This window comes from Fukomys damarensis, unplaced genomic scaffold (genome assembly GCF_012274545.1).
Source record: "Fukomys damarensis isolate Sample0158 unplaced genomic scaffold, DMR_v1.0_HiC HiC_scaffold_37, whole genome shotgun sequence".
NCBI classification, from domain to species: Eukaryota; Metazoa; Chordata; class Mammalia; order Rodentia; family Bathyergidae; genus Fukomys; species Fukomys damarensis.
In genome coordinates, this window is record NW_022900949.1 from 49,771,169 (window position 1) to 49,796,709 (window position 25,541).

Here is a 25,541-nt window from a genome sequence, read left to right on the forward strand (position 1 = left end):
TTTTTTTTTTTTTTTTTAAATAAAGCTACATGGTTTTTGGCTAAAGTGTTAAGAACAAGCATTGAAGAAAGGACAGTATTTTAAGTAAACTGTGGTAGGAAAAATGGATATCCACATGAAACAAAACCGTTATCTCTCACCTATTACAAAAATAACTGCATGAAACATAAGCAAAAATACACAGGATATCAAAACAAAAAGCTTCTGCATAGAAAAGGAACAATAAACAGAATGAAGAGAAGACATACAAAATAGGAGGAAATTATTTCCAAACCACTCCTCAATCAAGGAGGTTAATATCCAAAATATATAAGGTACTCTTAAAAACCCAACAGGAAAACAATACATAATTAAAATAGGCAATAAATCTGAAAGACATGTCTCAAAAGAAGACCATGGCTGGGTATGGAGGCATATCCTTATAATGGGAAGCTAAAGTAGAAGACTATAAATTCAAGCCCATTCTGAGGTTAGTAACTTAGCAAGACTTTGTTTCTACAACAGCCCCCACCCTGCATTGAACTCAGGACCTTGCCCTGGAGAGGCAGGCGTGGAGCCACTGAGCTAAGTCCCAGGCCTGAAAAAACTTCTAGAAATGACTCTCTGTGAAAGACCTGGTTTAAATCCCTAGTATTGTGTTTCCTTCCCACAAATTAAAAAAATAAATAAAATAAAAAGAACAAAATTTGAGACCAGCAATATATTTTTCAAACTGAAAAGAAATACCCAATCAAACGACTACAGAAAAAACATATAAAGAATACAAGAAATATTAATAAGAGGGTAAATATAAAGGATGACATAAATATTTTTCTTCTCTTAATTTTATTTAAAGAGATTAAGACTGCATATACTAATAATGATAATACTGTACTATGAGGGAAGGAACAAATATGAATAAAATATATACAATAATAACAAAAAGGAAGAACAGGACAATAGCTATGCTGGAAAACAATTCTGTACCTGAGAAATTTATGTCATGTTTATTGAATGCAGTTTCTGATAACTTAATGATTCATATTGTATTCCCAAGCACAACTGTGATGAAAATATTTTAGATGGGATGAAAACACAAGATCTAAATGTTTGTTATTTAAAAGAGATATATTTAATATTGAAAGATGTAAGTTAAAAATTAAAGGATCATAAAAGAAAAGAGTAATCAATCATAAGCCAGGGAATATGACCATCTGTTAAACAGTCTTTATAGGACAAAAAGTATCAGACAAAAGGCTTTAAAGAGGCATATTCCATGTTAAATGAATTGCTAAATCAAGGAGAGAACAGCAGAATATATTCTTTTTATATGTAGGCAGAATTGTCTTTCAGTAATCTACATGTTGAACAAAAACATCACATTTCAGTAAAAGCAATGAAGCTCAAACTAGGGTTACTGGGGCTGGGGATTTGGCTCAGTGGTTCTGCCACCTGCCTCACAAGCGTAAGGGCCTGAGTTCAATCCCTGGTACCCCCCCAAAAAAATTGGTTTACTAATAACAATAGTTAAAGTAGAAATGACGGAAATTTGGAAAACTTCCAAATGTCTGGAAATTAAAAATACCTGATTCAAAGAATGTCAATAAAGTAGTGTTTGGAGAAAAATTTATAGCTTAAAATGGGAGATAAGAAAAGGAGGGTGCAAAATCAATAATTTACTGCTTGTACATTAAGAAACTATTAAAGCCACAACAAGAACACAGAAGGAAATAATAAATATTGAAGCAGAAACCAATGAAATAAAAAAATAGGAAAAAGGTAATGAAACCAAAACACTATTCTTTGAAAAGGTGAACAAAACTTTTAGCTAGACTAGAACACAAAATCATTTTCTCTCTCTCTTTTCTGGATTTTCAAGACTGGGTCTTGCTAGCCTTGAACTCAGTGTAATCCAGGCTAATCTCAAACTTTCAGGAGTCCTCCTGCCTCAGCCTCCCATGTGCTGGGATTATAGGCATGTACCAACAGGCCTGACTGAAAAATTATCATTTTCATGAAATTGACACATTAGGTATAAAACATGAAGTGCCAAATCGGATTAAATAAGAAACACCAAGTCAGGATAGATCTAAGACCACTATTAACCAAAACTCACTACACAAAGAAAAAAGTGGGATCAAAAGGCTTGCCTAAAAAAAAGTCTTGCCTACTATATTTTATTAAACATATAAATAATAATATTAAACTTTTATAAACTCATTCAGAAATCAGACCAGGAGGGAAAACATCTCAGTGTATTCTGAGACTCTCATAGTCCAAATAATTTCTAGTATAGTTTTGTTTCGGAATATCTCTAAAAGGTCTGTGTTAAAGGATCAGTCTCCAGCTTGGGTCTATTAGAAGGTAGAAACCATTTAGAGGTTTTAGGTCAGTGGAGGCTTGTCTTCATAAGGGTCTTTGGGGAGAGAAATGGAATGTCAAGAGAATTAAGATTTGTTATATGCGTGTACCAACTCTCGATGATGAGTGTAATCATTATGTACCACAAACACGTACTAATAAAAATTTAAAAAGGGATTGTGGACCCTAGTCTCTTCTTGTTGGAGCTCTTTTGTTTGTTCTGTTTTAAATATTTTGGTCATGGGGTGGTTCGCCTCCACTGCAGACTTCCAACCATGCCTCTCCACAGGCCTACATGCAATGAATGGGTGAGGAGGGGGTCAACAATAAACCAAAACCTTTGAACCAAAACCCTCTAAGTCAAAATAAGTCTTTCTTGCCAGGGGTGGTGGCACAAGCCTGTAATCCCAGCACTCAGGAGGCTGATGCAGGAGGATTCGCTGTGAGTATGAGACAAGCCTGAGCTACAGAGTGAATTCCAGGTCAGTCTCAATTACAGAGCGAGACCCTGTCTCAAAAACAAACGACAACACCAACAACATCATGATCATCATGTCTTTCTTTCTTTCTCTTTCCTTTTTGTTTTTGCAGAGAGGGTCTGCTCTGTAGTTCATGTTAGCCTTGAACCCACTATATAGCCCAGAGTGGCCTCAAACTTGTGGCAGTTCTTCTACTCAGCCTCCTGAAAGCTGAGATTACAAGAGTCTCTGGTCCCACCACTTCCAGAGCTTTTCTTCTTTTTAAGTTTATCTCAGGATTTCTATTTACACTTATGGAAAGCAAATGAATACATTTTTCATTAAAATATATAAAAATTCCTCAATAAAATATCAGTAAATCCAATCTACTACTACCCCTAACCCCCGCCAGCCTGGCCAACTCAGCTCTGTGAACTAGTCAGGTGACTTCACCCACATTCTCATGGCCCTGGAAAACACTTAAGACAGCCCACCTTGAGCAACTGGTCCTGATGAGGCCCCTGTGAAACAACCAGGATACCCTTTCAATCCTTGTAAGAGCACAAGGAGCTGTCAAGTGACCTATTCTCAGAAGCATGGCCTACTGATTACCATAAAAGCAGCAAGGCCGCCTACCTAACCTACACACAGCCATCGGGGGCAGGGAGACAGCCCTTCTTGAGCAGATTAGGCCCAGGAAGTCAGAGAAGTCACCAATGTAATGCTAAAATATTGATGGGGACTCTGTCTGCTGTGGCCTGGACCCTACTGCACCACCTGGGAGCACTGGTGCAAACCCAACCCAATGGGTCCCTCAGAAAGTGTAAGACACACACCTATGTTGTCCAGCCAAGTATCACCTCCATGAGCATATAAGAGCAGTTCCATGTTCATGAGACCTGAGAATACCGACAGGTGCTCCAAAACTGACACAGGGTCCACTGTGCAAACAGTTGCCAGCAAACTGCCTAAGAGATCTGTACTTTAGGTAGTGGTGTCATCCCACAATTCCTGTGCCTTAAACTACGGAGACACCTAGAGGCACTGATGGTGTTTCTTACAAGTGAAGAAGTTACACAGATACTATATAAAAGCACTCACCTGGAATGAAAACCAGCGAAAAACTCTAGGACACATTGCCAAAATGAAGTTTTTACTATTAAGCCTAGCATATAAGATCTGTAGAGTCAAATGACTTATCAAATACACAAAAGTTAACACAGAGATAAAAAAGAAGCATGAAAAAACAAGGTATGATGACATCCTCAAAATAAAAAATTATAGCCACTGCCAATGAAAATGAAACTGATGGGACTGCCTGAAAAATAACTCCAAATAATGATTTTAGAGAAACTCAGTGAGTCACCAAATACAGACAAGCAAAACACAATACACTTAAGAACATACCTTTTGAGTTCAGCAAACACACAGAAATCATTAAAAATAACATTATAGACAACACTGTGAAACTAGCTAGATGCTATAAATGAAACAAACAAACAACCCAGCAAACAGTTTCAACACCAGATTAAATGAAGCAGAAGAAAGAACCAATTTATAAGTTTGAAGGTAAGCCTTTTGAAATGAACCTGTCAGGAAAAGAGGGGAGGGAAGGGGAAGATAATGGAGGTAAAGGGCCTCTTACACACTGCTGATGAGAATATTAATTACTGCAGCCATTCAGGAGAAAAGTATGACAGTTATTAAAAAAACCTAAAACTATATCTGCCATGTGGTCAAGCTATCCCACTTCTATCTATCTATACACAAAGAAAATTAAATCAGCAAACATACATATGTATGAAATGTGAACAAAATATACAGTGAATATTTAATTTTTAAAAAAATTATCCCATCACAATTCTTCTTCGCCTCAATTCTAATACACATATCCCATCATTTTTGCTGCTCCCGGAAGGAGTTCTGGAAGTCCTCTTTCCTGACTTGTCTTCATGAGGTGTGTTGTAAAATACAGTGAATTTCTTCTGTATTGTGTACATGTACCACTCCCTAAGATGATTGTAAACTTCATTTACTGCAAACATATACTAATTTAAAACAAAACTTCAAATCTAAATACAGTAAATGTTGCTGAAAAGTGTCGTCAAATTAAAGTCAGACTCATGAAAACATTATGGTAAATCCTCATCCAACTTACTTAAGGGTTCTGGTACCAGGCAACTTTGGTTATTCCCCAAAGATGAAATGACCATGAAAGATACATGTCTTGAATACCTCCAGGACACAGAGGCAGCCATGACAGTACAACTAAAGACAGTCATGAAAAAGCACTTCCAGAGTTGCTTCAGTAAAGTGTCAAGAGCAATGGACAAGTGCCTTCAAAGTAAGGAAAATTTCAATGGGGATTAACATATTCACAATGGGGTTATAATTCATATCTCACTGTCGGGCAGCTGAAACCACCACCGATACATGCCTGACTCTCCTCTGCATGACTATATATGTACCACTTGAACCAACAGTGGTAAAAATTGTCTGATGAGACACTCAGGCAGGTACGACCAGTGAGTGACTCAAGCCACTTGATGGGACCATGTTAACTGCAATATGCCTTTACTGTAATAACTTGGAAAACAATTCACCATACTTTTCAATCATACTTTGTATGTGGCTCTATTTAAAGAGCTAAGATATGGAATCAGTCCAGGTGCCCATCAAAGATGAGTGGCTAGTACAAGATCCCAACAATGAATGTAACTGTACTGTATCCCTAAAATGTACCAATAAACTCAATTAAAGCTGAAAAAAAAAAGATGAGTGGATATAAAAAAAATACTATATATATATACCTGCGCAGTATTATTCACCCATATAGAATGAAATTCTGACATCTGCAGCAAAAGAGAAGGAACTGGAGGATATTACTTTTAAAAATTAATTCTATTGGTACATTTAAGGTATACAATAAAATGACATTCATCATTGGAAATTTGCACCTTTACATAATTCATCTTAGTTGGAGGATATTATGTTAAATGAAAGAAATCAGAGACAAAGACATGTTTTAAAAAAAAGTTTAAAAAATGACCTGGATATAGAGTAATAATATAGGTTGGTACAGTGTATTAGAGGAAAATTGGATAAAGGGAGGTTGGAAGTAGTGAGTACATTCTACATGCATGTATGGATATATCAAACTGAAACATATTAATATGTAAAATAATATAGTAAAAAAACTTAATAAAGCCTATAAGACTTATAGTACACTATTAAATAAACAAATATCTGCATTAGGGATATTCCAGAAACATAAGAGGAAAAAAGTTTTAGAAAATCTAATGAAATAACTGCTGAAAACTTTTCAAATCTTGGGAAAGATTTGTAAGATCTGTAATCTGTAGGAAGCAATTCTACATGATTTTGGGGGTAAACGATTTCATTATTAAATCATGATTAGGCCCTAGTTTTCCTGCCTATAGGCCAGCTAGGGCATATCAAGATAAAACTCCACTTTCACTTCAGGTCACAGCTAGACCTCAATGGTCCTGTGGTGCTATGATACTCCAGGGCAGATCTATACCAGCTGGAGATATCCAGCAGGGAGGAATCAAATCTTCATCTGCATAGCTCCTCATTGTTCTAGGATTTTTACCCCTACCCTCTGAGTCATCTGCTACTTTTATTACTCCTGATGTCCTGAATATAGGTGTGGCAAGCTTGGGATCTGGGGTCTTTGCTGCCCAAAGCTCAATTTCTTCTCCAAGTCTCATTTCTGTCTCTATTAATTCCCTTGTGCTGTCCTGCCTTGCAGAATAGGACCTGATGCAGAGGTTCTAGTAATGTCCGCTTGCGCTGTTCCACAAAGTAATCCAAGAAGTTTACAAAACTACTCATATATATGATTTAAAAAATTCTAAGTACACAAATGGTGAAAATTAGAAGCCTAGAGGGCTGGGGACTTAGCTCAGTGGTTCTGCCACCTGCCTCACAAGCGCAAGGACCCTACTTCAATCTGCAGTACAAAAAAAAAAAAAAAAAAAAAAAAAAGCCTAGAAAGAATTTTTAAAAGCAGCAAAAGAAAATCATCAAGTCACATACAAGGAAATCTCAAAAAATTAACAACGGATTTCTCAGCAGAAATATTGGATGCAAGAAAAGAATGGAGTGATATATTCAAAGTCCCAAAATAGGGGCTGGGGATTTAGCTCAGTGGTTCCCATGGCAAGCACAAGGACCAAAGTTCAATTCCCGGTACAAAGCAGACAGAAAGACAAGACAAGAAAAGAACACTGTCAACCAAGAATACAAGACTCAGAAAAGCTACATTCAGATATGACAAAAAAATAAATTCTTCTCAAGACAAAAATAAATAAATAAAAGATTTCATATGCTACACAGCTCTAATTTTAGTATATGTGCTGCCAAAGTGAACACGCTACACAACTCTAAAAGAAATATATCAAATGTCTACACAAGAAACAAAAGAACATAAAGACTGTCATGAAACTATGCAAAGTACAAAACTAATTAGTAGACCTTAGACATATGAGAAATTGAAAAGAAACCCAAGAAATGGGGGGATATACACAAAACTACCAGCTATAAATAAATATAAAAGGATAGGACAATGCCTTTTCTTGTCAATAATAATCTTGAAAGTAGACTCCACTATTTAAAACAAGGCCTGGCAGAGTTGATAAAAAGATAAGGACAATAACAACAAAAATAATAGATTTAAGTATATCTTGACCAGTAAAAACACCCATATAGGAGTGATGGCACATGCCTATAATCTTAGCACTCTGAAAATTTTCAAAAAAAAAAATCTTAGCACTTTGGAAAGCGGAGGCAGGGTGGTAGCAGGTTTGATCACAGCCTGGGCAACTCAAGTGACCTAGGAAAACTGTCTGAAAAATAAAAAGGGCTGGGGATGTAACTCAGTGTCAAGGTCTTAGATTCAATCTGAAGTACCATAAAATAAAATAAACAGCCCCACACAGATTCAAAATGAAGGAATAGGAGTGCTAGTTTTGGCAGCACAAAGTGAAGGGATAGGAAAAAATATACCATGCAATGGAAAGCAAAAGTGACCTGAAGTAGCCTTAGAGCAGACAAAACAAACATTAAGCCAAAAATTTTATGAAGAAATAAAGATGTATACTGCATAATAATAAAGGGATTAATTCAACAAGAATAACATGGGGGGTGCATGTGTGAATTAGTGCGTGTGTGCATGTGTGTCTCAATTCAATCCCGGAGCACTCATATAACACATACATTATTTCAACCACAGAGAGACTACAACTTTCAGCAATGAACACATCATTCAGACAAATACCAATAAAGTAATATCAATGTTAAACTAATGTACAACAAATAGACCCAATACATATTTATCAGAAATTTTATCCAATAGTTGCACAATACACATTCTTGTCATGAGCATATGAAATGTTTTCTAGGGAAGAGCATATATTAGGCCACAAAATAAATTTGAGTAATTTCAAAAGCACTGAAATCATACTAAGCATCTTCTGATAAAACTTTAGAAATTGTACAAGTATTTGGCTATTAAACATTCTCTTGAACGAGCATTGAATCAGTAAGACAGGCAAAAGGTAAGTTAAATGTCTTGAAACAAATGAAAATGGAACACATAAAAGCCTATTGTAACAGAGCAAAAGAAGTATTGAGAGAGACAGAAAAGAGGAAAGAGAAAGGGAGGGAGGGTGAGAGGGAGACAGAGATCTAACTCAATAAAATTTGAGATTAAATAGAAGACATCACTATTGATGTTACAGAAACACAAAGTATCATTAGGGATTATAATCAACAAGTATACATCAACAACTTAGAAAACCAAAAAGAATAAATTGCTTGATAGAAATGACCTATCAGGGCCGGGGATTTAGCTCAGCAGTTCGGTGGCCTGGTGGCCTGCCTTGCAAGCGCAAGGACTCGAGTTCAATCTCTGGTACCCCCCCTTCCCCCCCCCCTGCAAAAAGAAATGACCTATCAAAATTCAATGTCAAGGAACAAAGAAAACTTAAAGACCCAAAACAAGAAACAGACAGGGCCAGGGGGATTTAGCTCAGTGGTTCTGCTGCTTGCCTTGCAAGTACAAGGTTGAGTTTGATCCCCAGTACCCCCACCAAAGAAGAAAGGAAAAAAGGAAGGAAGGAAGAAAGGAAGGGAGGGAGGGAGGGAGAGAGGATCAGTAATTAAAAAAAAAAAAAATTACCAACAAATAAAAGCCCAGGACCAGGTGGTTTCATACTTGTATTACAGGAAACATTTCTGGAAGAAATAATGTCATTTCTCAAGCTACTCCAAAGAGCTGAGAGAGGGAACCCTTTCAAACTCACTCTATGAAAATAGAATTACCCGGGTAACAAAAGTAACTTATGATTTAGTGAGACCCTGTCTAAAAATTATAAAAAGGGCTGGGGATGTTAGGTCAGGATGAAGGCCCTGGATTCAATCCCTAGTACTGAATGAATGGATGAAATAAAAATCTACAATAATAATATAAAAAGAGAGCCAAAGACTGGGAAAAATATTTCCATACCATATATTTTAATATGAGTTTCAATGAAGAAAACAAAAGTACTCTTATAAAACCAAATTGTTGGAATAAACAGATGAAAATCAGTAAGGGCTGAAAAGATTTACACAAACTATCAAGCAATTTCATCAAACTTGACATAAAGTAGTCAACAAAAGCAGAGCAAACAATACACTTCAAGACAGGATGTATTATGGGCCATAAAACTAATCTTAAGTAATTTAAAAGCAAGCTGAGCACGATGGTGCACATCTGCAATCCTTGCACCCTGGCGGGCTGAAGCAGCAGGATCGCAAATTCAAGCCCAGCTTGGGCAACTTAGTGAGACCTTGTCTTAAAATAAAAATAAAAAGGTGGGGCTAGGGAGGCTCAGTGATAAACTCTATTTATGTACCATAAATACATATATAGATAGTATTCAAATCACACAAAGTATGTTTTCTGAAGAGTCATTTTTATGAATTAAAAATCAATACCAGAATGCCCCATTAGAAATTTCTCAAATATCTGCAAACTGAATTAAAAAACCTAAGGTTCAAAGAAAAAAATCAGAAGGAAGATTAGAATGTATTCTGAATGAAAATGAAGACACAACAGATCCAAATTTAGGCATCATAGTTAAAGCAGTATTTAGAGAGAAATTTATAGCAGCAAATTACTATAAAGTAAAAAACAAAGACTTCAAATCAATCACCTCAGTACTTCAGTTTCCATCGAGAAGCTATAAATAGTAAAGGAAATAAAACTTAAAGTAGAAGAAAATAAAACAGCAGAAATTAGTGAATGAGAAAAATAACAGGAAAATAACATAATTAAAATGTCATTCCTTAAAAAAAAAAATCAATAAAATTTATTAGCTCCAGGTAGATGGGGGAGGAAGACAGAGAGGAAAGTGGGAAGGTAAGGTAGAGAAGAAGGAGGTGGAGGAGAACTAATATTATGAATAACTGTATGCTGACAGCTGAATATAATTTAATAGGTTAAATGACTGTATCAATTTCTTCTAAGACATAATTATCAAAGGTTATTTTAAAAAAACATAACAAGAACAGTCCTGCACCTACTTGAGAAATTTAATTAGTAGTTACAAAACATTCTCACAAAGAAAACTATAAGCTACAATGGTAGAATTTGTATTTAAAGAAATAACATCAATTATACTACACTGTTTCAGAAAATTAAAGAGACTACATTGCAACTAAAAATACAAGGCCAGCATACCTAAGTGATCACTATTCATTATCATGAAGTTAAGAGATATTTATCTGTCTTGAAGATAGATGCAAAAATTTGAAGGAAAACTTTTACAAGTCACACCTAATAATATATATTTTTAAAGATATCTTAGACTATGTATGAATTTATAAATTCATATTAATATTTGAAAATCAACCAACTTATTTTACCACATTCAGTGTTAGAAAATTTAAAAAATTATCAATAGATGCAGGAAGTTACATACAAAAATCCAACATACATTGTAAATATAAACTCTCAAATTAGTAGAAAACTTCTTCAATCCAAACAATGGCATCTATGAAAACCTTATAGTGAACCACAAACAATAGTGAAAAACAACAATTTTGCTTAACAAAATAAGCCAGAACAACAACAACAAAATGAGTAGATATTGTATAACTCTGTTTTTCTTAACACTCTAGACAATGCACACAAATCATACAGTTGATCAATGACTGCTTGAGGATTGTGGGGATAGGAAAGTGACGGAAAAAGAGGAGGAAGAAATTACAGGGTACTAAGGAAAACCTTGTAAGGATGATAGATATATTCATTATCTTTCTTATGCTTTTATAGATATATATTTCAAACTCATCAATTTATGTACTTAAATGTGTAGTTTGTTTTGTATCAATTATATGTTAATGAAATTGTAAATAAAGAAAAAAAAAGGGGGGCCAGGGATTTAGCTCAGTGGTGCTGCCTCCTGCCTCACAAGCACAAGGTCCCAAGTTCAATCCCCAGTACCAAAAGGGGGGGGAGCAAAATATATATAGTTCTTGCCTTTACTCAAATAAATACATCAACAGTGGATAATATATGTAGTTCATGCAAAGAATAATATGTATAACTCCATTCACAAAATCCATAATTAAAGCAGTGGTCTTGGCTGTATTTCAAAAAAGCTTTATACACTTTTGAGTTAATATTTTTAAGTTTGCTAAAGTTATCGATGTTTTATATACATACACACAAATTATTTCCGTTTAAACTATCTCTTTAATATTAATTTATCAGCTATAATAACAAGTGTATATAAAGACAGTATATTCACCAACAGAGTGTACTTACTTATATGTATATCTAATTAACAAAAATGTATGTTTACGATTCAGTACCTTGTGAAATAAACTTTTATAATACAGTTAGTATTTTATAAGTTTTCAGCTCTGTGTGGTGGGACATGCCTGTAATACCAGCATTTGGGAGGCTGAGGCAGGAAGACTGCTGTGAATTCAAGGTGAACTACGTAGTGGACTACATAGTGAGTTCAAGGCCAGCCTAAACTAATAGTAAGAACTTGTCTCAAAAAAAAGTTTTCAGACTCCACAGAAAGACAAACTAAACTCATTTGCACTGGAGTATGACACAGCCATACACACAGGAAACTAGCAGCCTTTGTTAACATGTATTGGTTTAAGTAAAGATGTAGTCTTCCATTATCTGCAGGGATGCTCTTTTTTGCCTTCTTTCCACCTGTCTTTAACAAGACAGCTTGGGCAAGAAGTATTTAATTTTTTCAAATGTAAAAATTAGCAATATCTATTAATGCCATAATAATTTAAAAATCAAATTAGTATTTTAGTAGTACAACTCCAATTATGTAATTTTTCTCCAATAGTATATATTCTGAATTTGGAAGTGTGGAAGCAGTAGAGAATGTATGATATACTCCATATAGCATTTACTTAGCATATATACCAAAAGTTGTTTTCCAGAAAACAGAACATAAAAATAATTAGAGATTTATAGCTTTCTAATTATCCTGAGCTACAAAGAAAAATCACTTAAGATTAAAAAAATGAAAACCTTCTGAATGATTTTAAAAAATTACTCACCGATATCTATGAACAAATATACCCTTAAAAATAGAATTCATCATATTTTCAATTTCATCCTGATTTTCTTGTAACTGAAATTGAAAAACAAGAAAAACATAAATTGAAATATTAGTTATTTTATTTGGAATGAATGAAGAGTTTCACTTGTTTTTAGCTCCTGGTTATTCTCATTTTTAGGTAGTTATCAATCCTTCTCACTTTGCAACAGATGTTTGAAATTACCAAAATACTTCCATTATTTCCTCAGCTTTAATGCACTGGTTTTGTAACCTCTCACTCTGTCTCTCTCTAGGTATATACCATACAATGATTAACAACACAGAACGGTATAAATGTGGGCACAGTCCTATGGCTAAAGTTGTCTTACGGGAAAAGGAGGAAGTTTATTGCTGCATATATGTATATAGTAAAACTAAATATATCACTGAATATTACTACAGAAAATTCCAGGACAAACTAGAATAACCACCACATTAAGTATCATTTTGTACCACTGCCTTTTATTTTTGAGTAGCAAGTAAATTCAAATGTCTAACTCTGATCAGCAAAGTTATCTGAAATTTATATATCTGCTGAAGTACTTTATTTCTTCCTATATTCCACCATTAGTGGCTAGGATCCTTTTAATTTTTGTCAGGCCTTCTGATTTGGGAAATGTTGCTTATTTTCAGAACCTACTGAGATTTGTAGTAGTATGTGGACATTTTACACAGAGTAGAAAATTTGATATAATGACAGGTCAATCAGGAATGATATGTCAACCAAGAAAGATAAAACTAACCCAAAGAACTTGTTTAGAAAATTCCTTCAGGCATTCTTTTGTGGTGTGCTATTTCACATTCTACTGAAATTTGAAAATAGGGATATTCTTCAATTTATGATTACAGCCTCATAAACCATTGTAAATTGAAAATACTGTAGTCACAAATGCATTTATTATATAACTAACTTACCAAACATAATCACTTAGCCTATCCTACATTAAATTTTACTCAGGACACTTGTATTTGCTTAAAATTGGACAATCATCTAAAAAAAAAAGCTTAACAGTACTGAACTACTTATGAAAAACTGTTTTCTAGACATAATGTGATGCAGAACAGAAAACAAAATATGGAAAAAAATACTGGTAACATAGTATACTACAAAGAGTATCATGATCATGTGGCTGACTATAAACTACTACTGCTAAGAATCAAGCATCAAGAGCATGTAAGTGTGGTACCACAAATTTGCTAGCCTGGGAAAAGATCAAAAGTTAAATTTCAAAGTACTATTTGTAATAAATGTGGAATGTTTTTGCACTATTGCAAATTTGAAAATTGTAAAACTGGGACTAAAGGCTGTCAGTCCCTGGGTTTGATTCCCAGCATAATTGAAAAGGATGGGTTGGGAATGGAGCAATGAGTCACAGAAATGCTTTAAACATCAGTTAATATGCAGGTGTTGGCTTTCCACTAGAAATGAATCTCTGCTGGCCCTCAGTTGTAACTTTAGCATTTACTCTCCTTTCTGAGAATGTAGCCTAATGAACATTTCTGAACCACCCATTAAACTACTTTCTTTTTTAAAAAATGATGAGACTATTATTTCTACAATCAGTACACAACCAATAACTGGTGAACACTCCAGTTTTATTTGAAAACTTTGATGACAAATAACTCAAAAATGGGCTTTAAAACTACAAACATTTTTTACAGAGGACATCAAAAAGCCTATCATATATGTACAAAACTAAATTCATCAGTTACCATAAATTACCTCTTTGCGTTTCTGAAGTAGTAATTCCAACCTTTCATTGGCTCTCTTCCCAATCATTTTATTTCTCTCAGCTTCATACTGTCTCTGTGTATTGTCCTGATGAATACTGAGGTTTAAGGCAACATTCACCAAAGCAGTCATGAGCTTCATAGCTATGAAATAAAGGCATATTATAATAATGGCCTACAAAACAAACCTTCCATGAGATTACAAATTACAAAACAAAGGGGAAAAAACTATGTTTCATAATCCATGGATAATTTTAAATTTAAAAAAATAATTTAAAGAAACAAACATTTTCTTAGACGTCTACAAAACTATTTTCACTACCTCAATAGAGAATAATCTGGCTCTTTAACACTGTCAAATAGCCTCATTCTTATCGCCAGCAAAAGAGATTTAAGTAGCACCATCAACAGTGCATTTTACCCACACTCCAAAATACAAACACTTTAGGGCCAATATACTAGTCAAGTTCAGACCTCTCTTCTGACTAACAGATCTGTATATACAATTTCTTCCTTAATACCTTTAATAAGATATATCAAAGGGTGTCTTAAATATTTATAACCAGTTTATGCTCTTTACTCCCAAGTTGGTCTACTATCTTTTTCTTAGCCCAGCAAACTGCATAATTTCCAAAATATAAAAAACATACTGCTCCTATACAATAATTACATTCATTAAAAATGTATTATGTAAATTTTGAATTGACCTATTCTACCTACCTAGCTAGTGTTAATGCACTTTTAAATGTTTGTTTTTATTTGTAAACCCTATTAAATATTAAGTATTTTCAAACTTCTGCTTTATATCATCTGATCGACAGGAATGACATAATCTAAAATGTTAATTTGTTGATTCATATTTGTTAAAGTTATTAAGACAGAATGTGGGAAATAGTAGTAAAAGAGTAAGAGGGTTTGTGCTAATACATAATTTTTCCTTTTGTTCTTTTTTATTGATCTCCAACTAGAAATGTTCAATCATAAAAAAGATCTTTTCAGTGCTTTAGAACAGAACTGATCCATTTACCAGCAAACCTACCTATATAACTAAAAATGAACACACATTTCTTTAACAATTTCACTATAATTACATATGTAAACATATATATATAATAAATCTATTTATATATGAATAACCAATTTATTATTCTGAAACTCTATATTTTGGCTAACTCCATGTTTGCAAGTGACACTAATGCTCTTAAACAAAAGTATAATACAAAAATCCTGAAAACAAATGTATTTAAGTTAGTGATCATTTAGAAATACATTTAATGTTTCCTTTCCTGAGATACAATATCACAAACAGTACATTGAAAAATGTTCTTGTATTTCAAAATACAAGCTGATGATTCTGCAGTTTCATGAACTGTCAGCAGTAAAATATTTGATTTCAAAGGCTAAAAAGTACTTTTTAAATTAACCTTTATGAGAATAATTTAAAAACAAAAGGAATCTGAGGCATTCAAACTGTACAAGTGAAGGATAATATTAATTTATCATGCTTGTTGTGAGCACGCAGAGTGATACCTAAACTTCTATATCTCTAAACAAAACTGACTTGAAGATCAAGAAGGTAGAAAGCATAAAAATTAACATCAATTCTGAATGGACTTCACAGTGGAAGATGAAGCACAGCTTCTCTTGAACTTACTTACTTTTGCTTTTGACTCCTAGTGAACCCCCTCCTCCCAGTCTAAAAAAAAAAAGTGACTTACTGGAACCAAAACAAAATAAACAAAAAACCCAAGATGATAAATATATTTTCAGGAAAACATCAGATATAACAGTTTTAATTCTAAGGTAAAATATTTCTTCTTCTTTTTCTTTTTGTTTGGTACCAGGATTGAACTCGGGTCCTTGCGCTTGCAAGGCAGGCCACCGAACTGCTGAGTTAAATCCCCGGCCCTAAGATTTTGGTGAGTCTTGTAGAATTGTAGATTATCTTTCCTTCTTTCTTTTTTGTACCGGGGATCGAAAATATTTCTAAATGTATAAATTTACGACTTCAATGTAAGTTTCATTTCACACATAAGCAGTCACTGAAGACAGACTTCTAATTTCATGTGATAGACACAACATGAGAATTATTCTTTTATTGAGTCAAGTGAAAAAATTACTTTCATATAGTACTAGTTTAAACTTTTTTAGTATTACTAATGAATATTTTATGAATTAATAATCGTAGAGGAATTCCATCATCATACTGACACTGGCTTTGAAAGTGCTTTCTTCTTGTCTAACAAGAAAACTTCATTTAGCTTTTACATTTTAACTGCTGGATACAACTACAACGAAGAACAAGTTCTTGGTTGTTCCTCAAGAGTGTCATCTGCAAGTAGCAGCTGACTACAAAAGTTTTATCAAAAGTTCATTATAACTACAAATGGAAATGATTAAACATTTTTATAGCAATCTGACAGAATTTTATGTCTGTTAAAGCTATAATGGGTCACGCTATTAGACAAAAATGATACAACCTACGTACTAGGCATAGAAAGTCTCAAATATACACTTCCACAACATGCTTTTATCCCCTAAGAAGCTACGGGATAATATCCTATTCATCAAAAAGACAGAATAAATTAAGACAAAAAGTAAAAGAAGGGAGGATTTAAAGAAATAAAGGATCTAAAAAACAGCAGGAAAGTCAAATGCACTGAAGGGCAAATTTTAGTAAATGAAGTATGACTTTAAAAAATTAAAAGGAAAGAAAAAGTAATGTTAAATCGATTTAAGTGTTAAATCGATTTAACATAAATCACTTCATTTGAATTTCACAATAGTACCACAAGATGGGATTACTACTACTAATCTTATACAGATGAAAAAAGGAGGAACAGAATTTTTCCAAAATTACTAATTTAACAAATACAAGATAGTAAATACTTGTGATGGCATTTTTAAAAAGCATACCTTTTTTCAAAATTTGGCCATGAAAAGAAATCTAATTTTCAGAACTAATGATAGAAAGTAATAAACAGAAATCAAAGAAAATCACAATTCTTTAGTTAGAAAAAATGAAAAATTACTTTATACCTAAAGACTCAAAAAATAATTTTCAAGGCTGGAGAGTTAGCTCAGTGGTTCCACCGCCTGCCTCGCAACAGCAAGGACCCAAGTTTGATCCCCGGTATCAAAACAAACAAACAAAACAAAACAAAACAAAATAATTTTAGGTCACATTTAATTTTATGGGTATGATATAGTGATATCCGGGCAATCATTAGGCAGAAATCTCCCCAATAAGATTATAAGTTTATTATTTAAAGATACTAAAAAAACTGGAGAGAGCTGGGAATTCAGCTGAGTGGTGCTGCTGCCTGCCTTGAAAGTGCAAGGTTCTGAGTTTGATCCCCAGTACACCAAAAAAGGGGGAAAGACTGTATACTCAGAGCATGGAGAAGACAAAGATAGCAAGGTAAAATATGACAAAAGGTAAAAGCACAAAGTAATAAAAAGGCAAGACTTGCAGAAGGAGTTAAGAAAAGTAAAATAAAAATATAAAGATTATTTATACCCCCTACAGTCCATTCTTTTCATACACAGATTTTCCTAAAATTTTAAAGTTTTAATCTTAAATAACCTGTCTGGTTAACATAAAGACACATGATGATAGCCATTTAAAAGTTAACTTGATTTCTGATTCCCCCATTGGCCATGTCTATTATAACTAAAACACAAAAAGTATTTAATACATTCTTGGTAAAGGCATAAATACTGGTAAACACTTAGGCCTTCTTATAATTATAGGATAATGTCTATTAAATCTCAGGCACTCTTCTAAGGTCGCTTAACTTCTCTTACCACTTAGTATTAGAAGTAGGACAAGGCAAAGTTTAAGACTAGCATAAGGTTATCCAACTAGTTAAAAGGCAGAGAGAAACGTGAATCTAGAAAGTCTGGCTCCAGAACTCATTTTATCAATCACAACCACATATTTTTCAGCAATTGAAAGCCAAAAGAAAAAGATGTTTATTTGTCAGGCAAAATTTTGACCCTGTGATTAATGAACAAATTAATTTCATATGCCATGTCTTTTTCTCAATGAAAAAGTCCAAAGATGCTATCTTTGTAAGAAAAGTTAATAATGAAATATATGTAAATAAATCAACTGTATATCGTAATACAGTCTTGAATAAATTATGAAGAAATGTTTAATCCTTCAGGGGTCCTAAAGGGACTTATTGCTAAACACTCATCAAGACTACATACATGATGATCTTGACTGCATATTCTAATTTTCACCAAACTCATTTTAGCAAAAATTAGAACAGAATCAATCACTACTTCACTATCAATACAAATTTTGAGTTAATTCTCTTTTGTTTAAAATTACTCTTTCACCTTAGAAGTGAGAGATAGCCAGTATTAATCTATTTGTACATCATAGAAAATTATGTAGGTAAGAAAATAACAAAAGCTAACAAAGTTAAATCAAAATTATTCATACTAAAGAAAGTCAAACTATCAAAAATTTGAAATAAACAACTTACAAAATACTAGCATATATTTAAAACCAAATGTACAATAATTATAATTCTAAAAAAGATTGTGGAGAGTACTATTATCATCATAATACCAAACAACAAAGTATAAAACAAAAAGAGCTCTATATGCTATACTTTTGACTTTAAAAAACCAGAATATTTTCCTATAACATTAAAATTTTATCAATTTTGGGGAAAAAAGTGTTCCCATTATCAGACTATAATTCAATGAGCATAATTATGACATTGTTTTTCTTATATAAGTTAAAGCCACAAAATGTTCTAATATGTCCAATTGAGATAGGTATTAAGAACAGAAATAAGAGCACTTCTAAAAAATAAGAGTCAATAAACTGTACTGCCATATGAAGCTTCTTAATAAGAATGGTTCAATTGAATAGGACAGTATGTTTTAAAATTCCAATTAAGATAAATATTAAAAGATCTACTATAAAATAAAACTGCTAACAATGTTTCAATTTAATGATAAAAAGTATTCTAAAGAGTATACCGCTAATGGAAAAATGAGAATTCTTATTTTTGCAACTGTGGAATAAATAGACCTGGAGAACTACAGAATGTTGGAAACTTTTAATAAAAATGTAGTAAAAATATACAATTAAATCCAATGCATAAACACTGACAAAAGGGACACAGTTAATTCACAACAAGAAAACGGGGGTATTTGAAAACAGATTAAAAGTACTACTGATAGGATCACTTTGGTGACTTATAAAGCTATGGAACTCACATCTGTACCCTACAAAATAACTAACCTGATTGTCTCTCTTCTCAGCTAAGATATAAGGAATGTCAAGGAGCATTTTATTCCAAAGCCGATTAATCATATCTGGCCATAACTGCCTTGTAACTGTCCATGCACATAGTCTTTGAAGCAGAGGATTAAATGTTCCTGCCCATTTTATCTAGTCCCCAAGACTTGTCCTGCAAAGTGAATAAAAATGATTATCTTTTAATCTATCCTCACAAACATACCATAAAAAAGAGGGAAAAGATGAGAATAAAAAAATCCTTGAATAGATGGATAATTATCATCCAGCCTAATATTAAGTTCACAGCAGTACTCTGTACTTTTATTCACATTTTATACAGCTGAGCTTTGGAAGATATGATCATTAGTGTAGATATATGGGAATTACAGTAATATTTTGAAGTAAATTTAGAAAATGAACACAGGCTCTATCTTTTTAAAAAATCAGTATAACCATGTTTATCACTATTTTTGATATCTGATCTTCAAAAATAATTTCAAATGCAAATACTGTTTATGATGATATATATAAAACAGGTTAGGTAAAAACAAAATAGCATTCATCAAGCAGTTTTAAAAGCTACCATGAACACAGGTAAATCAAGAACTATGGGGAATGAGCAGCTAATCAACTCGAAAGGAGTAGAAGAAAAGCTATAATGAAAATATATTTAATGATATGTAAAATCAGCAGATGTAGACAACAAATGGGATAAATAGAGAAAATAATATAATAAAAGTACTGAAAACGAGAGCTAAAATGGATCACCATAATATAAGCAGCTCAAACACAGAAATACATCATTTACATGGCACTGGAAGATTAATGCAAATGAATTAGTGTCAAATATGATGACAATTTTTTTTCAGTTTTTTCTTGATCCTGAGATTGAATCAGGACTTACATATGCTAAGTATCCACTCTAGCACTGAACAATAAACCCAGTTATAAAAGTGTTTTTAAGAATCAAAACCCTCTACATATTTCTATAATATAATACTGTGACTTTTACAGAGCATGTGGTATTTCTTTAATTTTATATGCAGAATTCACATAGAATTTTGGATAAAAGGTATCACATTTGTACAGAGAAGCATCTATTGCTTTTTAGCTTGAGATATATAAACTAAATTTTCTATCTTCTTTTCTATTGTGAATTGTCATTTCAAAATACCATCAGCAGGAAAGTATCTAAGGATAGTCCTCTATTAGTTTTGTTGCTTTTCCTTCTCTTTTGGCCTTCAGAAACTATATTACGTCAGTGTGAAGGAAATTAATTAATTTTTATGATGGAAACTTTGGCAATTCAGAAGCAATTTCTAACTTTTATAAAAGTTTTATTTATTTGAAATTACTGTATTGTTAATGCATCTGACAACCACGTAAATGGGCATTCCTGTACATGGAGAGGAAAGTAAGATGAAAAGGAAACAATATTAAAAAAGAAAAAAGCAAAGGTCAAATATATAAGATACTGAAGCTAATGGTCATGGAATTACAAAAGTATTTGTAACACCAAACAATTTAAGTAATCAACAAAACTTTTACAGTAACCTTTAAAGTATACAATTAGGCAAAAGATCTCTTTCTCTTCCTATCAACAGGAAATTATTCTCAAAGTACAGAATAAACTGTTTTTGTTGTATGTTCTATAAAGAAATCTTTTCAATAATATCATTTTATTGTACCTTTAAAAAAATACACTGGGTAAACATCTTGCTCCCTTCCTAATAATGAGAAAATGGAAACTATCAAAAAGGTTTGTATACGTTTGGTACAGAACTATAAAAGAATGATAAGACACTAACATGCATTTAACTACATGGAGTAAGAAAAAAATAAAATTTGGGGAAAAAAAAAAGAATGGAAAAGTAAGGATGACTCTAGGTAATAACAAATTGGCTTTGTGCAATAGGTTAAGCCCGAAAATGACAAAACTTTATAACAGGCATTTGTAACATTTGGTCCCCAAACCACCAAGATCAGTTTCACTTCTTTTTTGTTGTTTTTGTTTTTTGTGTGTACTAGAGACTGAATCAAGCGGCACTCTATCAATTAGCTACATCACAACCCTTTATATTTTTAAAATTTTGAGACAGAGTCTCACTTTGCTGCCCAGGTGGAACTTACGATTTTCCTGCCTTGGCATCCTTAAGTGCTAGAATCAGAGGCATATGCCACTACACTTGGCTCAATATCACTGCTAAATTCTGGGAGTGAGGCAAAGTAATCTGTTTCAACAAGCCTTGAAGTAGATTCTGATGTGCGCTAAAGTGTGAGAAACAATGCTTTAAATAAATCAAGTAAACAAGATATTGAGACCTAAATGTAATATAAAAGGTAACTAATAAACCCATGGTAATAATTAAGATGAACAGAGACAAAGTTATGGCTAATAAAAATGTTAAGAGTACTTAAATATGCTTATGTTCACATATGTGCACAGACATGCACACTCCATAAAATGAATGAAAAATGTCATTTTAGATAAGCACAATTACAGTCATAGAAGGAAAACAGAATTGCTAAATTAACAAAATTATCTTACGGAGGAAGAAAGGAAAAAAGGAATATATTTGGCTGACAAGTTATTGAGATAATTCTGAAGAGAATAAAGCAAAAGCAAAAACTAAAATTTGGCAATCCTTCAGATTATCTATAGCATACCCAGATGAACTTATGTTAGACATGTTACCTAGACATATGTAAGTTATGAAACAGTAGTACTTGAAAGAATGTTGTCTTAGTAAGCAGAATTACTTTAAAAATATAAACAAATATTTACACACTTACCTATAATGATGAGCAATAAAGCAAAGCAATTAAGTGGAGGAAAAAATATGTAAATCTGGAATTTAAGCTATTTAAAAAAATATTATAATGGGTTTATCAAAAGGAATGGTATAATGGTCTCTTAAAATTTCTTTGGTTATAAAGACAGAAGATATCAAACATTTAGATAGACATTCACTGACATTGGCCAGATATTTTCAATTTTTATTTGTAGGCAAACCATTTAGATAAACATGGAAGAATGTGTTGTCAGGAACACAGTAATTAGTTGAAATTGCCATTTGACGTAATGAAAGTTTTAATTAGAAGAACAACCAGATGAAAAGAAAAGAAAATGTTGCTTACTTACCAGCAAGGGTACTTGTATGCCTAAAAGCTCTGACCTGGGAGTCTGACAAACCAGTCAAAAGGGAGATTACTGTATCCATCATATACTCATCATAAATTATGCTATATTGACACTGTCGAATCAGGACTCCAATAAATTCACAAAAGTTTGAACGAAATTTTTTCCACTGAGGTCCAGGCATGGTAAGGGGATAATCACCACTGTCCTAAAAGGTATTAAAAAACATATTAAGTATGACATGATAGCAAATTGATAAAAGGCTTTTTTGCACTTTCTACATTGAAGCCTTTTCTTTTTTCAAAGTTCATCTACACAGATACAGAAGGTGAGCCTGGCTCAGCGGCACATGCCTGTTTTCCCAGTTACTCAGGAGGCTGAGATAACAGGATTATAAATTTGAGGCCAACTCAGGCAACTTAACAAAACTCTGTCAATAAGTAAGAGGGGACGGGGAGGAGGGAGAGAAAGTGCTGGGATGTAGCTGAGTGGCAGAGTACTTGCCAAGTATGTACATGGCCCTCAGTTCATGGGGTGGGTGGGAGGGAGGTGGTTTGAAAACAGAAACATGACTTTCATAGGTACACTGTTCTACCTTTTTTTTCATTTTAAACTGCAGGTACATAGTAATTAGCAAGGAGTGATGGTGCACACCTAATAACATCAGTACTGGAAGGCTGAGGCAGGATTGCTGTGGAGTTTGAGGCCAGCCTGGGCTACATACAAAGTTCAAGCCCAGCCCGAACTACAAATCAAGATTTTTCACTAGAAAAAATAAATTAAAGTACTTAAAAATTATTTTAAAATCATTATTTGACTTTTCTAAGCCTTTCATTCAAAATGAAGTTCTGCTTTGCTATATATGAGCCTCTACTAAGAGACTTTAAAGCAAAAAATTTAAAAAATAAAGTTTAGAATAAAAAGGGATAGATGATAGAGCAAGGTATTCATGACACTCGTGCTACAACATCTTTCATATTTTTACAGATAGTTGTCTGTCTGTATGTAGATCATGCTGGCCTCAAATTTGAGATCGTTTGTCTCAGCCTCCTGAGTGCTAGAATCATAGTCATGTGTTACTATGCATGGTCTTAAATAGAATTTTTAAAAACTGAGATTTTGAAAAGTATAAAGCATTTTATTGGGAAGCCTAAAACTAGTCTTTCACGTCTTAATGCCAATTTCATTTCTTCAGTTTTTCTATAAACTTGATCTTAATCCTATTTCATAGAGTAGACTTAATTTTTCAAAGAAAAAATATAGTATGGGCTCTTAATATCATTAGATTTTGTCATCTTGTTTCAATGGCAGTTGGACCTATCTCAGATTATAACAGTCACTACAAAATGGAACTTTAAAAGTTACTTAAAAAAAAAATAAGAGAAATAAGCAACTTCTCCAAACTTTCTCCTGTTGAGCATATAACCAACACCCATTCCTCGCCTTGGCTCAAAAGTACAGAATGTGCCAATTCTGGCTCCAAAAGCCTGGTTTCCTTTCTACTAGAAAGAGAAGGATGAGCTGAAGATGGCTCAAAGTTGATAATCAACGATGGCGATCAGCATTATCACTCTGTGCTCCTTCTCCCCTTTTTTCCTTACGATAAAAGACCCTTGCCAATCTGTACAAAGTGAGTTGGTGAAAGGAAGCAAAAGGGTCCCTCCATCTCTTCAGAGTTAGCTTTGAATAAATCCTTTGTTCCTTTTTATCAAAATATATGGCCTCCTTTGATTTGGTAGGTGACCAGTAAATGCACCTAAGGTGTTTGAACTTAAATGGCTGGTAACAATATTCTACTATCCTAAAACATTTAGGCACAGGAATGGAAATTCACAAGGCAGAGATGGCCAATACTAAAGTGAGTAAGAAAAAAAAAATCAACTAAAAATTTTAACCAACTGTCAAAACATCAACTGTGTGTTAGCTTGTCAGTGTGGATTAACAAGGAAAGTCTGCACTCAAAATTATTTTCCACAACCTCTAGGCACAACAAAGCCTGAGGACTATGCAAGAAAATAGAAATCTCTCTGAGTGAGGTAGCCCAGAATGGATTAATCTTCAACTGCTGAAAGAAAAATGTCAAGAATCCTACCTAGCTTCTCTAGATACTTTCTTTCCAAAAATTGGAAGCCTTAGGAGAAGCAAACTGAGTTACATCAAGGCATAAGCAAAGACATAAAAAGTTGGGAGAAAAAGAAATTCTCTACTTGGGAGAGGAAACAAAATATTGTCCATAGCTCTGAAAATCCCATACTACTATTTTTTTTTTAGTACGGGGGATTGAACTCAGGTCCTTGTGCTTGTGAAGCAGTGGCTGGAACACTGAGCTAAATCCCCGACCCATACTACTATTAAACACAGATCTGTTAGCCTTAAGAAATAAGCAGGAAATTCGCATTCAAGGCCAAACACATAAATAAGTTGGAAGAATAAATAGGAAAACTAAAAAGGTGCCTCAGCGACTCCAGGAACACAAGCATGGTTAAGACCCATAGGGGAAGGACAACAGATGCCCTCATGACTTCAGGTAACAAGCAACACCAATATGCCACTGGGAAGGAAAAACATGTGGCAAGAGATTTTATCTATGGCATGGTTCTGTAGGGAAAAATAGATATTGGAGCATTAAAATTAAGGAAAACCCGCTGAAATCCTAAAGACAAGGAAAGACCAGTCCATATAATGAAAATCTGAAACATCAGGTACATCAGAGGTAATGATAGCAACAAAACATGAGCCTAGGACAATTCCTGACTAGAAAGGAAATATATACCATTTGGTAACATGTGCAAATATTACTATCAAAAGGAAAAATTTAGGGAAAAAATGAGAATCAAGACCTATCATGTAAAGGTACAGGATCCCAATAACGAGTGAAACTATATTATATACCTAGATTGTACCAATAAACTCAAAAAAAAAAAAGGAAAAACTTATTTGTGTTTTTTGAGACAAGGTCTCACTAT

The 25,541-nt window shown here is 33.4% G+C and overlaps 1 protein-coding gene across 4 annotated transcripts in view; it reads right to left on the bottom strand.

The window, feature by feature from the left end:
* Positions 1 to 25,541, bottom strand: part of Stag1 (stromal antigen 1) — a 366,592-nt gene that overhangs the window by 138,249 nt on the left and 202,802 nt on the right. For 3 of the 4 annotated variants that reach the window (XM_010625514.3, XM_010625515.3, XM_010625516.3), the window contains 3 exons: positions 22,579 to 22,783; positions 14,166 to 14,317; positions 12,402 to 12,475 (listed from right to left, as the gene is read on the bottom strand). In XM_010625514.3, coding sequence (XP_010623816.1) covers positions 12,402 to 12,475; positions 14,166 to 14,317; positions 22,579 to 22,783 — 431 coding nt within the window. Of the gene's footprint in view, positions 1 to 12,401; positions 12,476 to 14,165; positions 14,318 to 19,439; positions 19,586 to 22,578; positions 22,784 to 25,541 lie in introns of those variants that run through there. The other variant, XM_010625519.3, reaches the window with a different exon arrangement.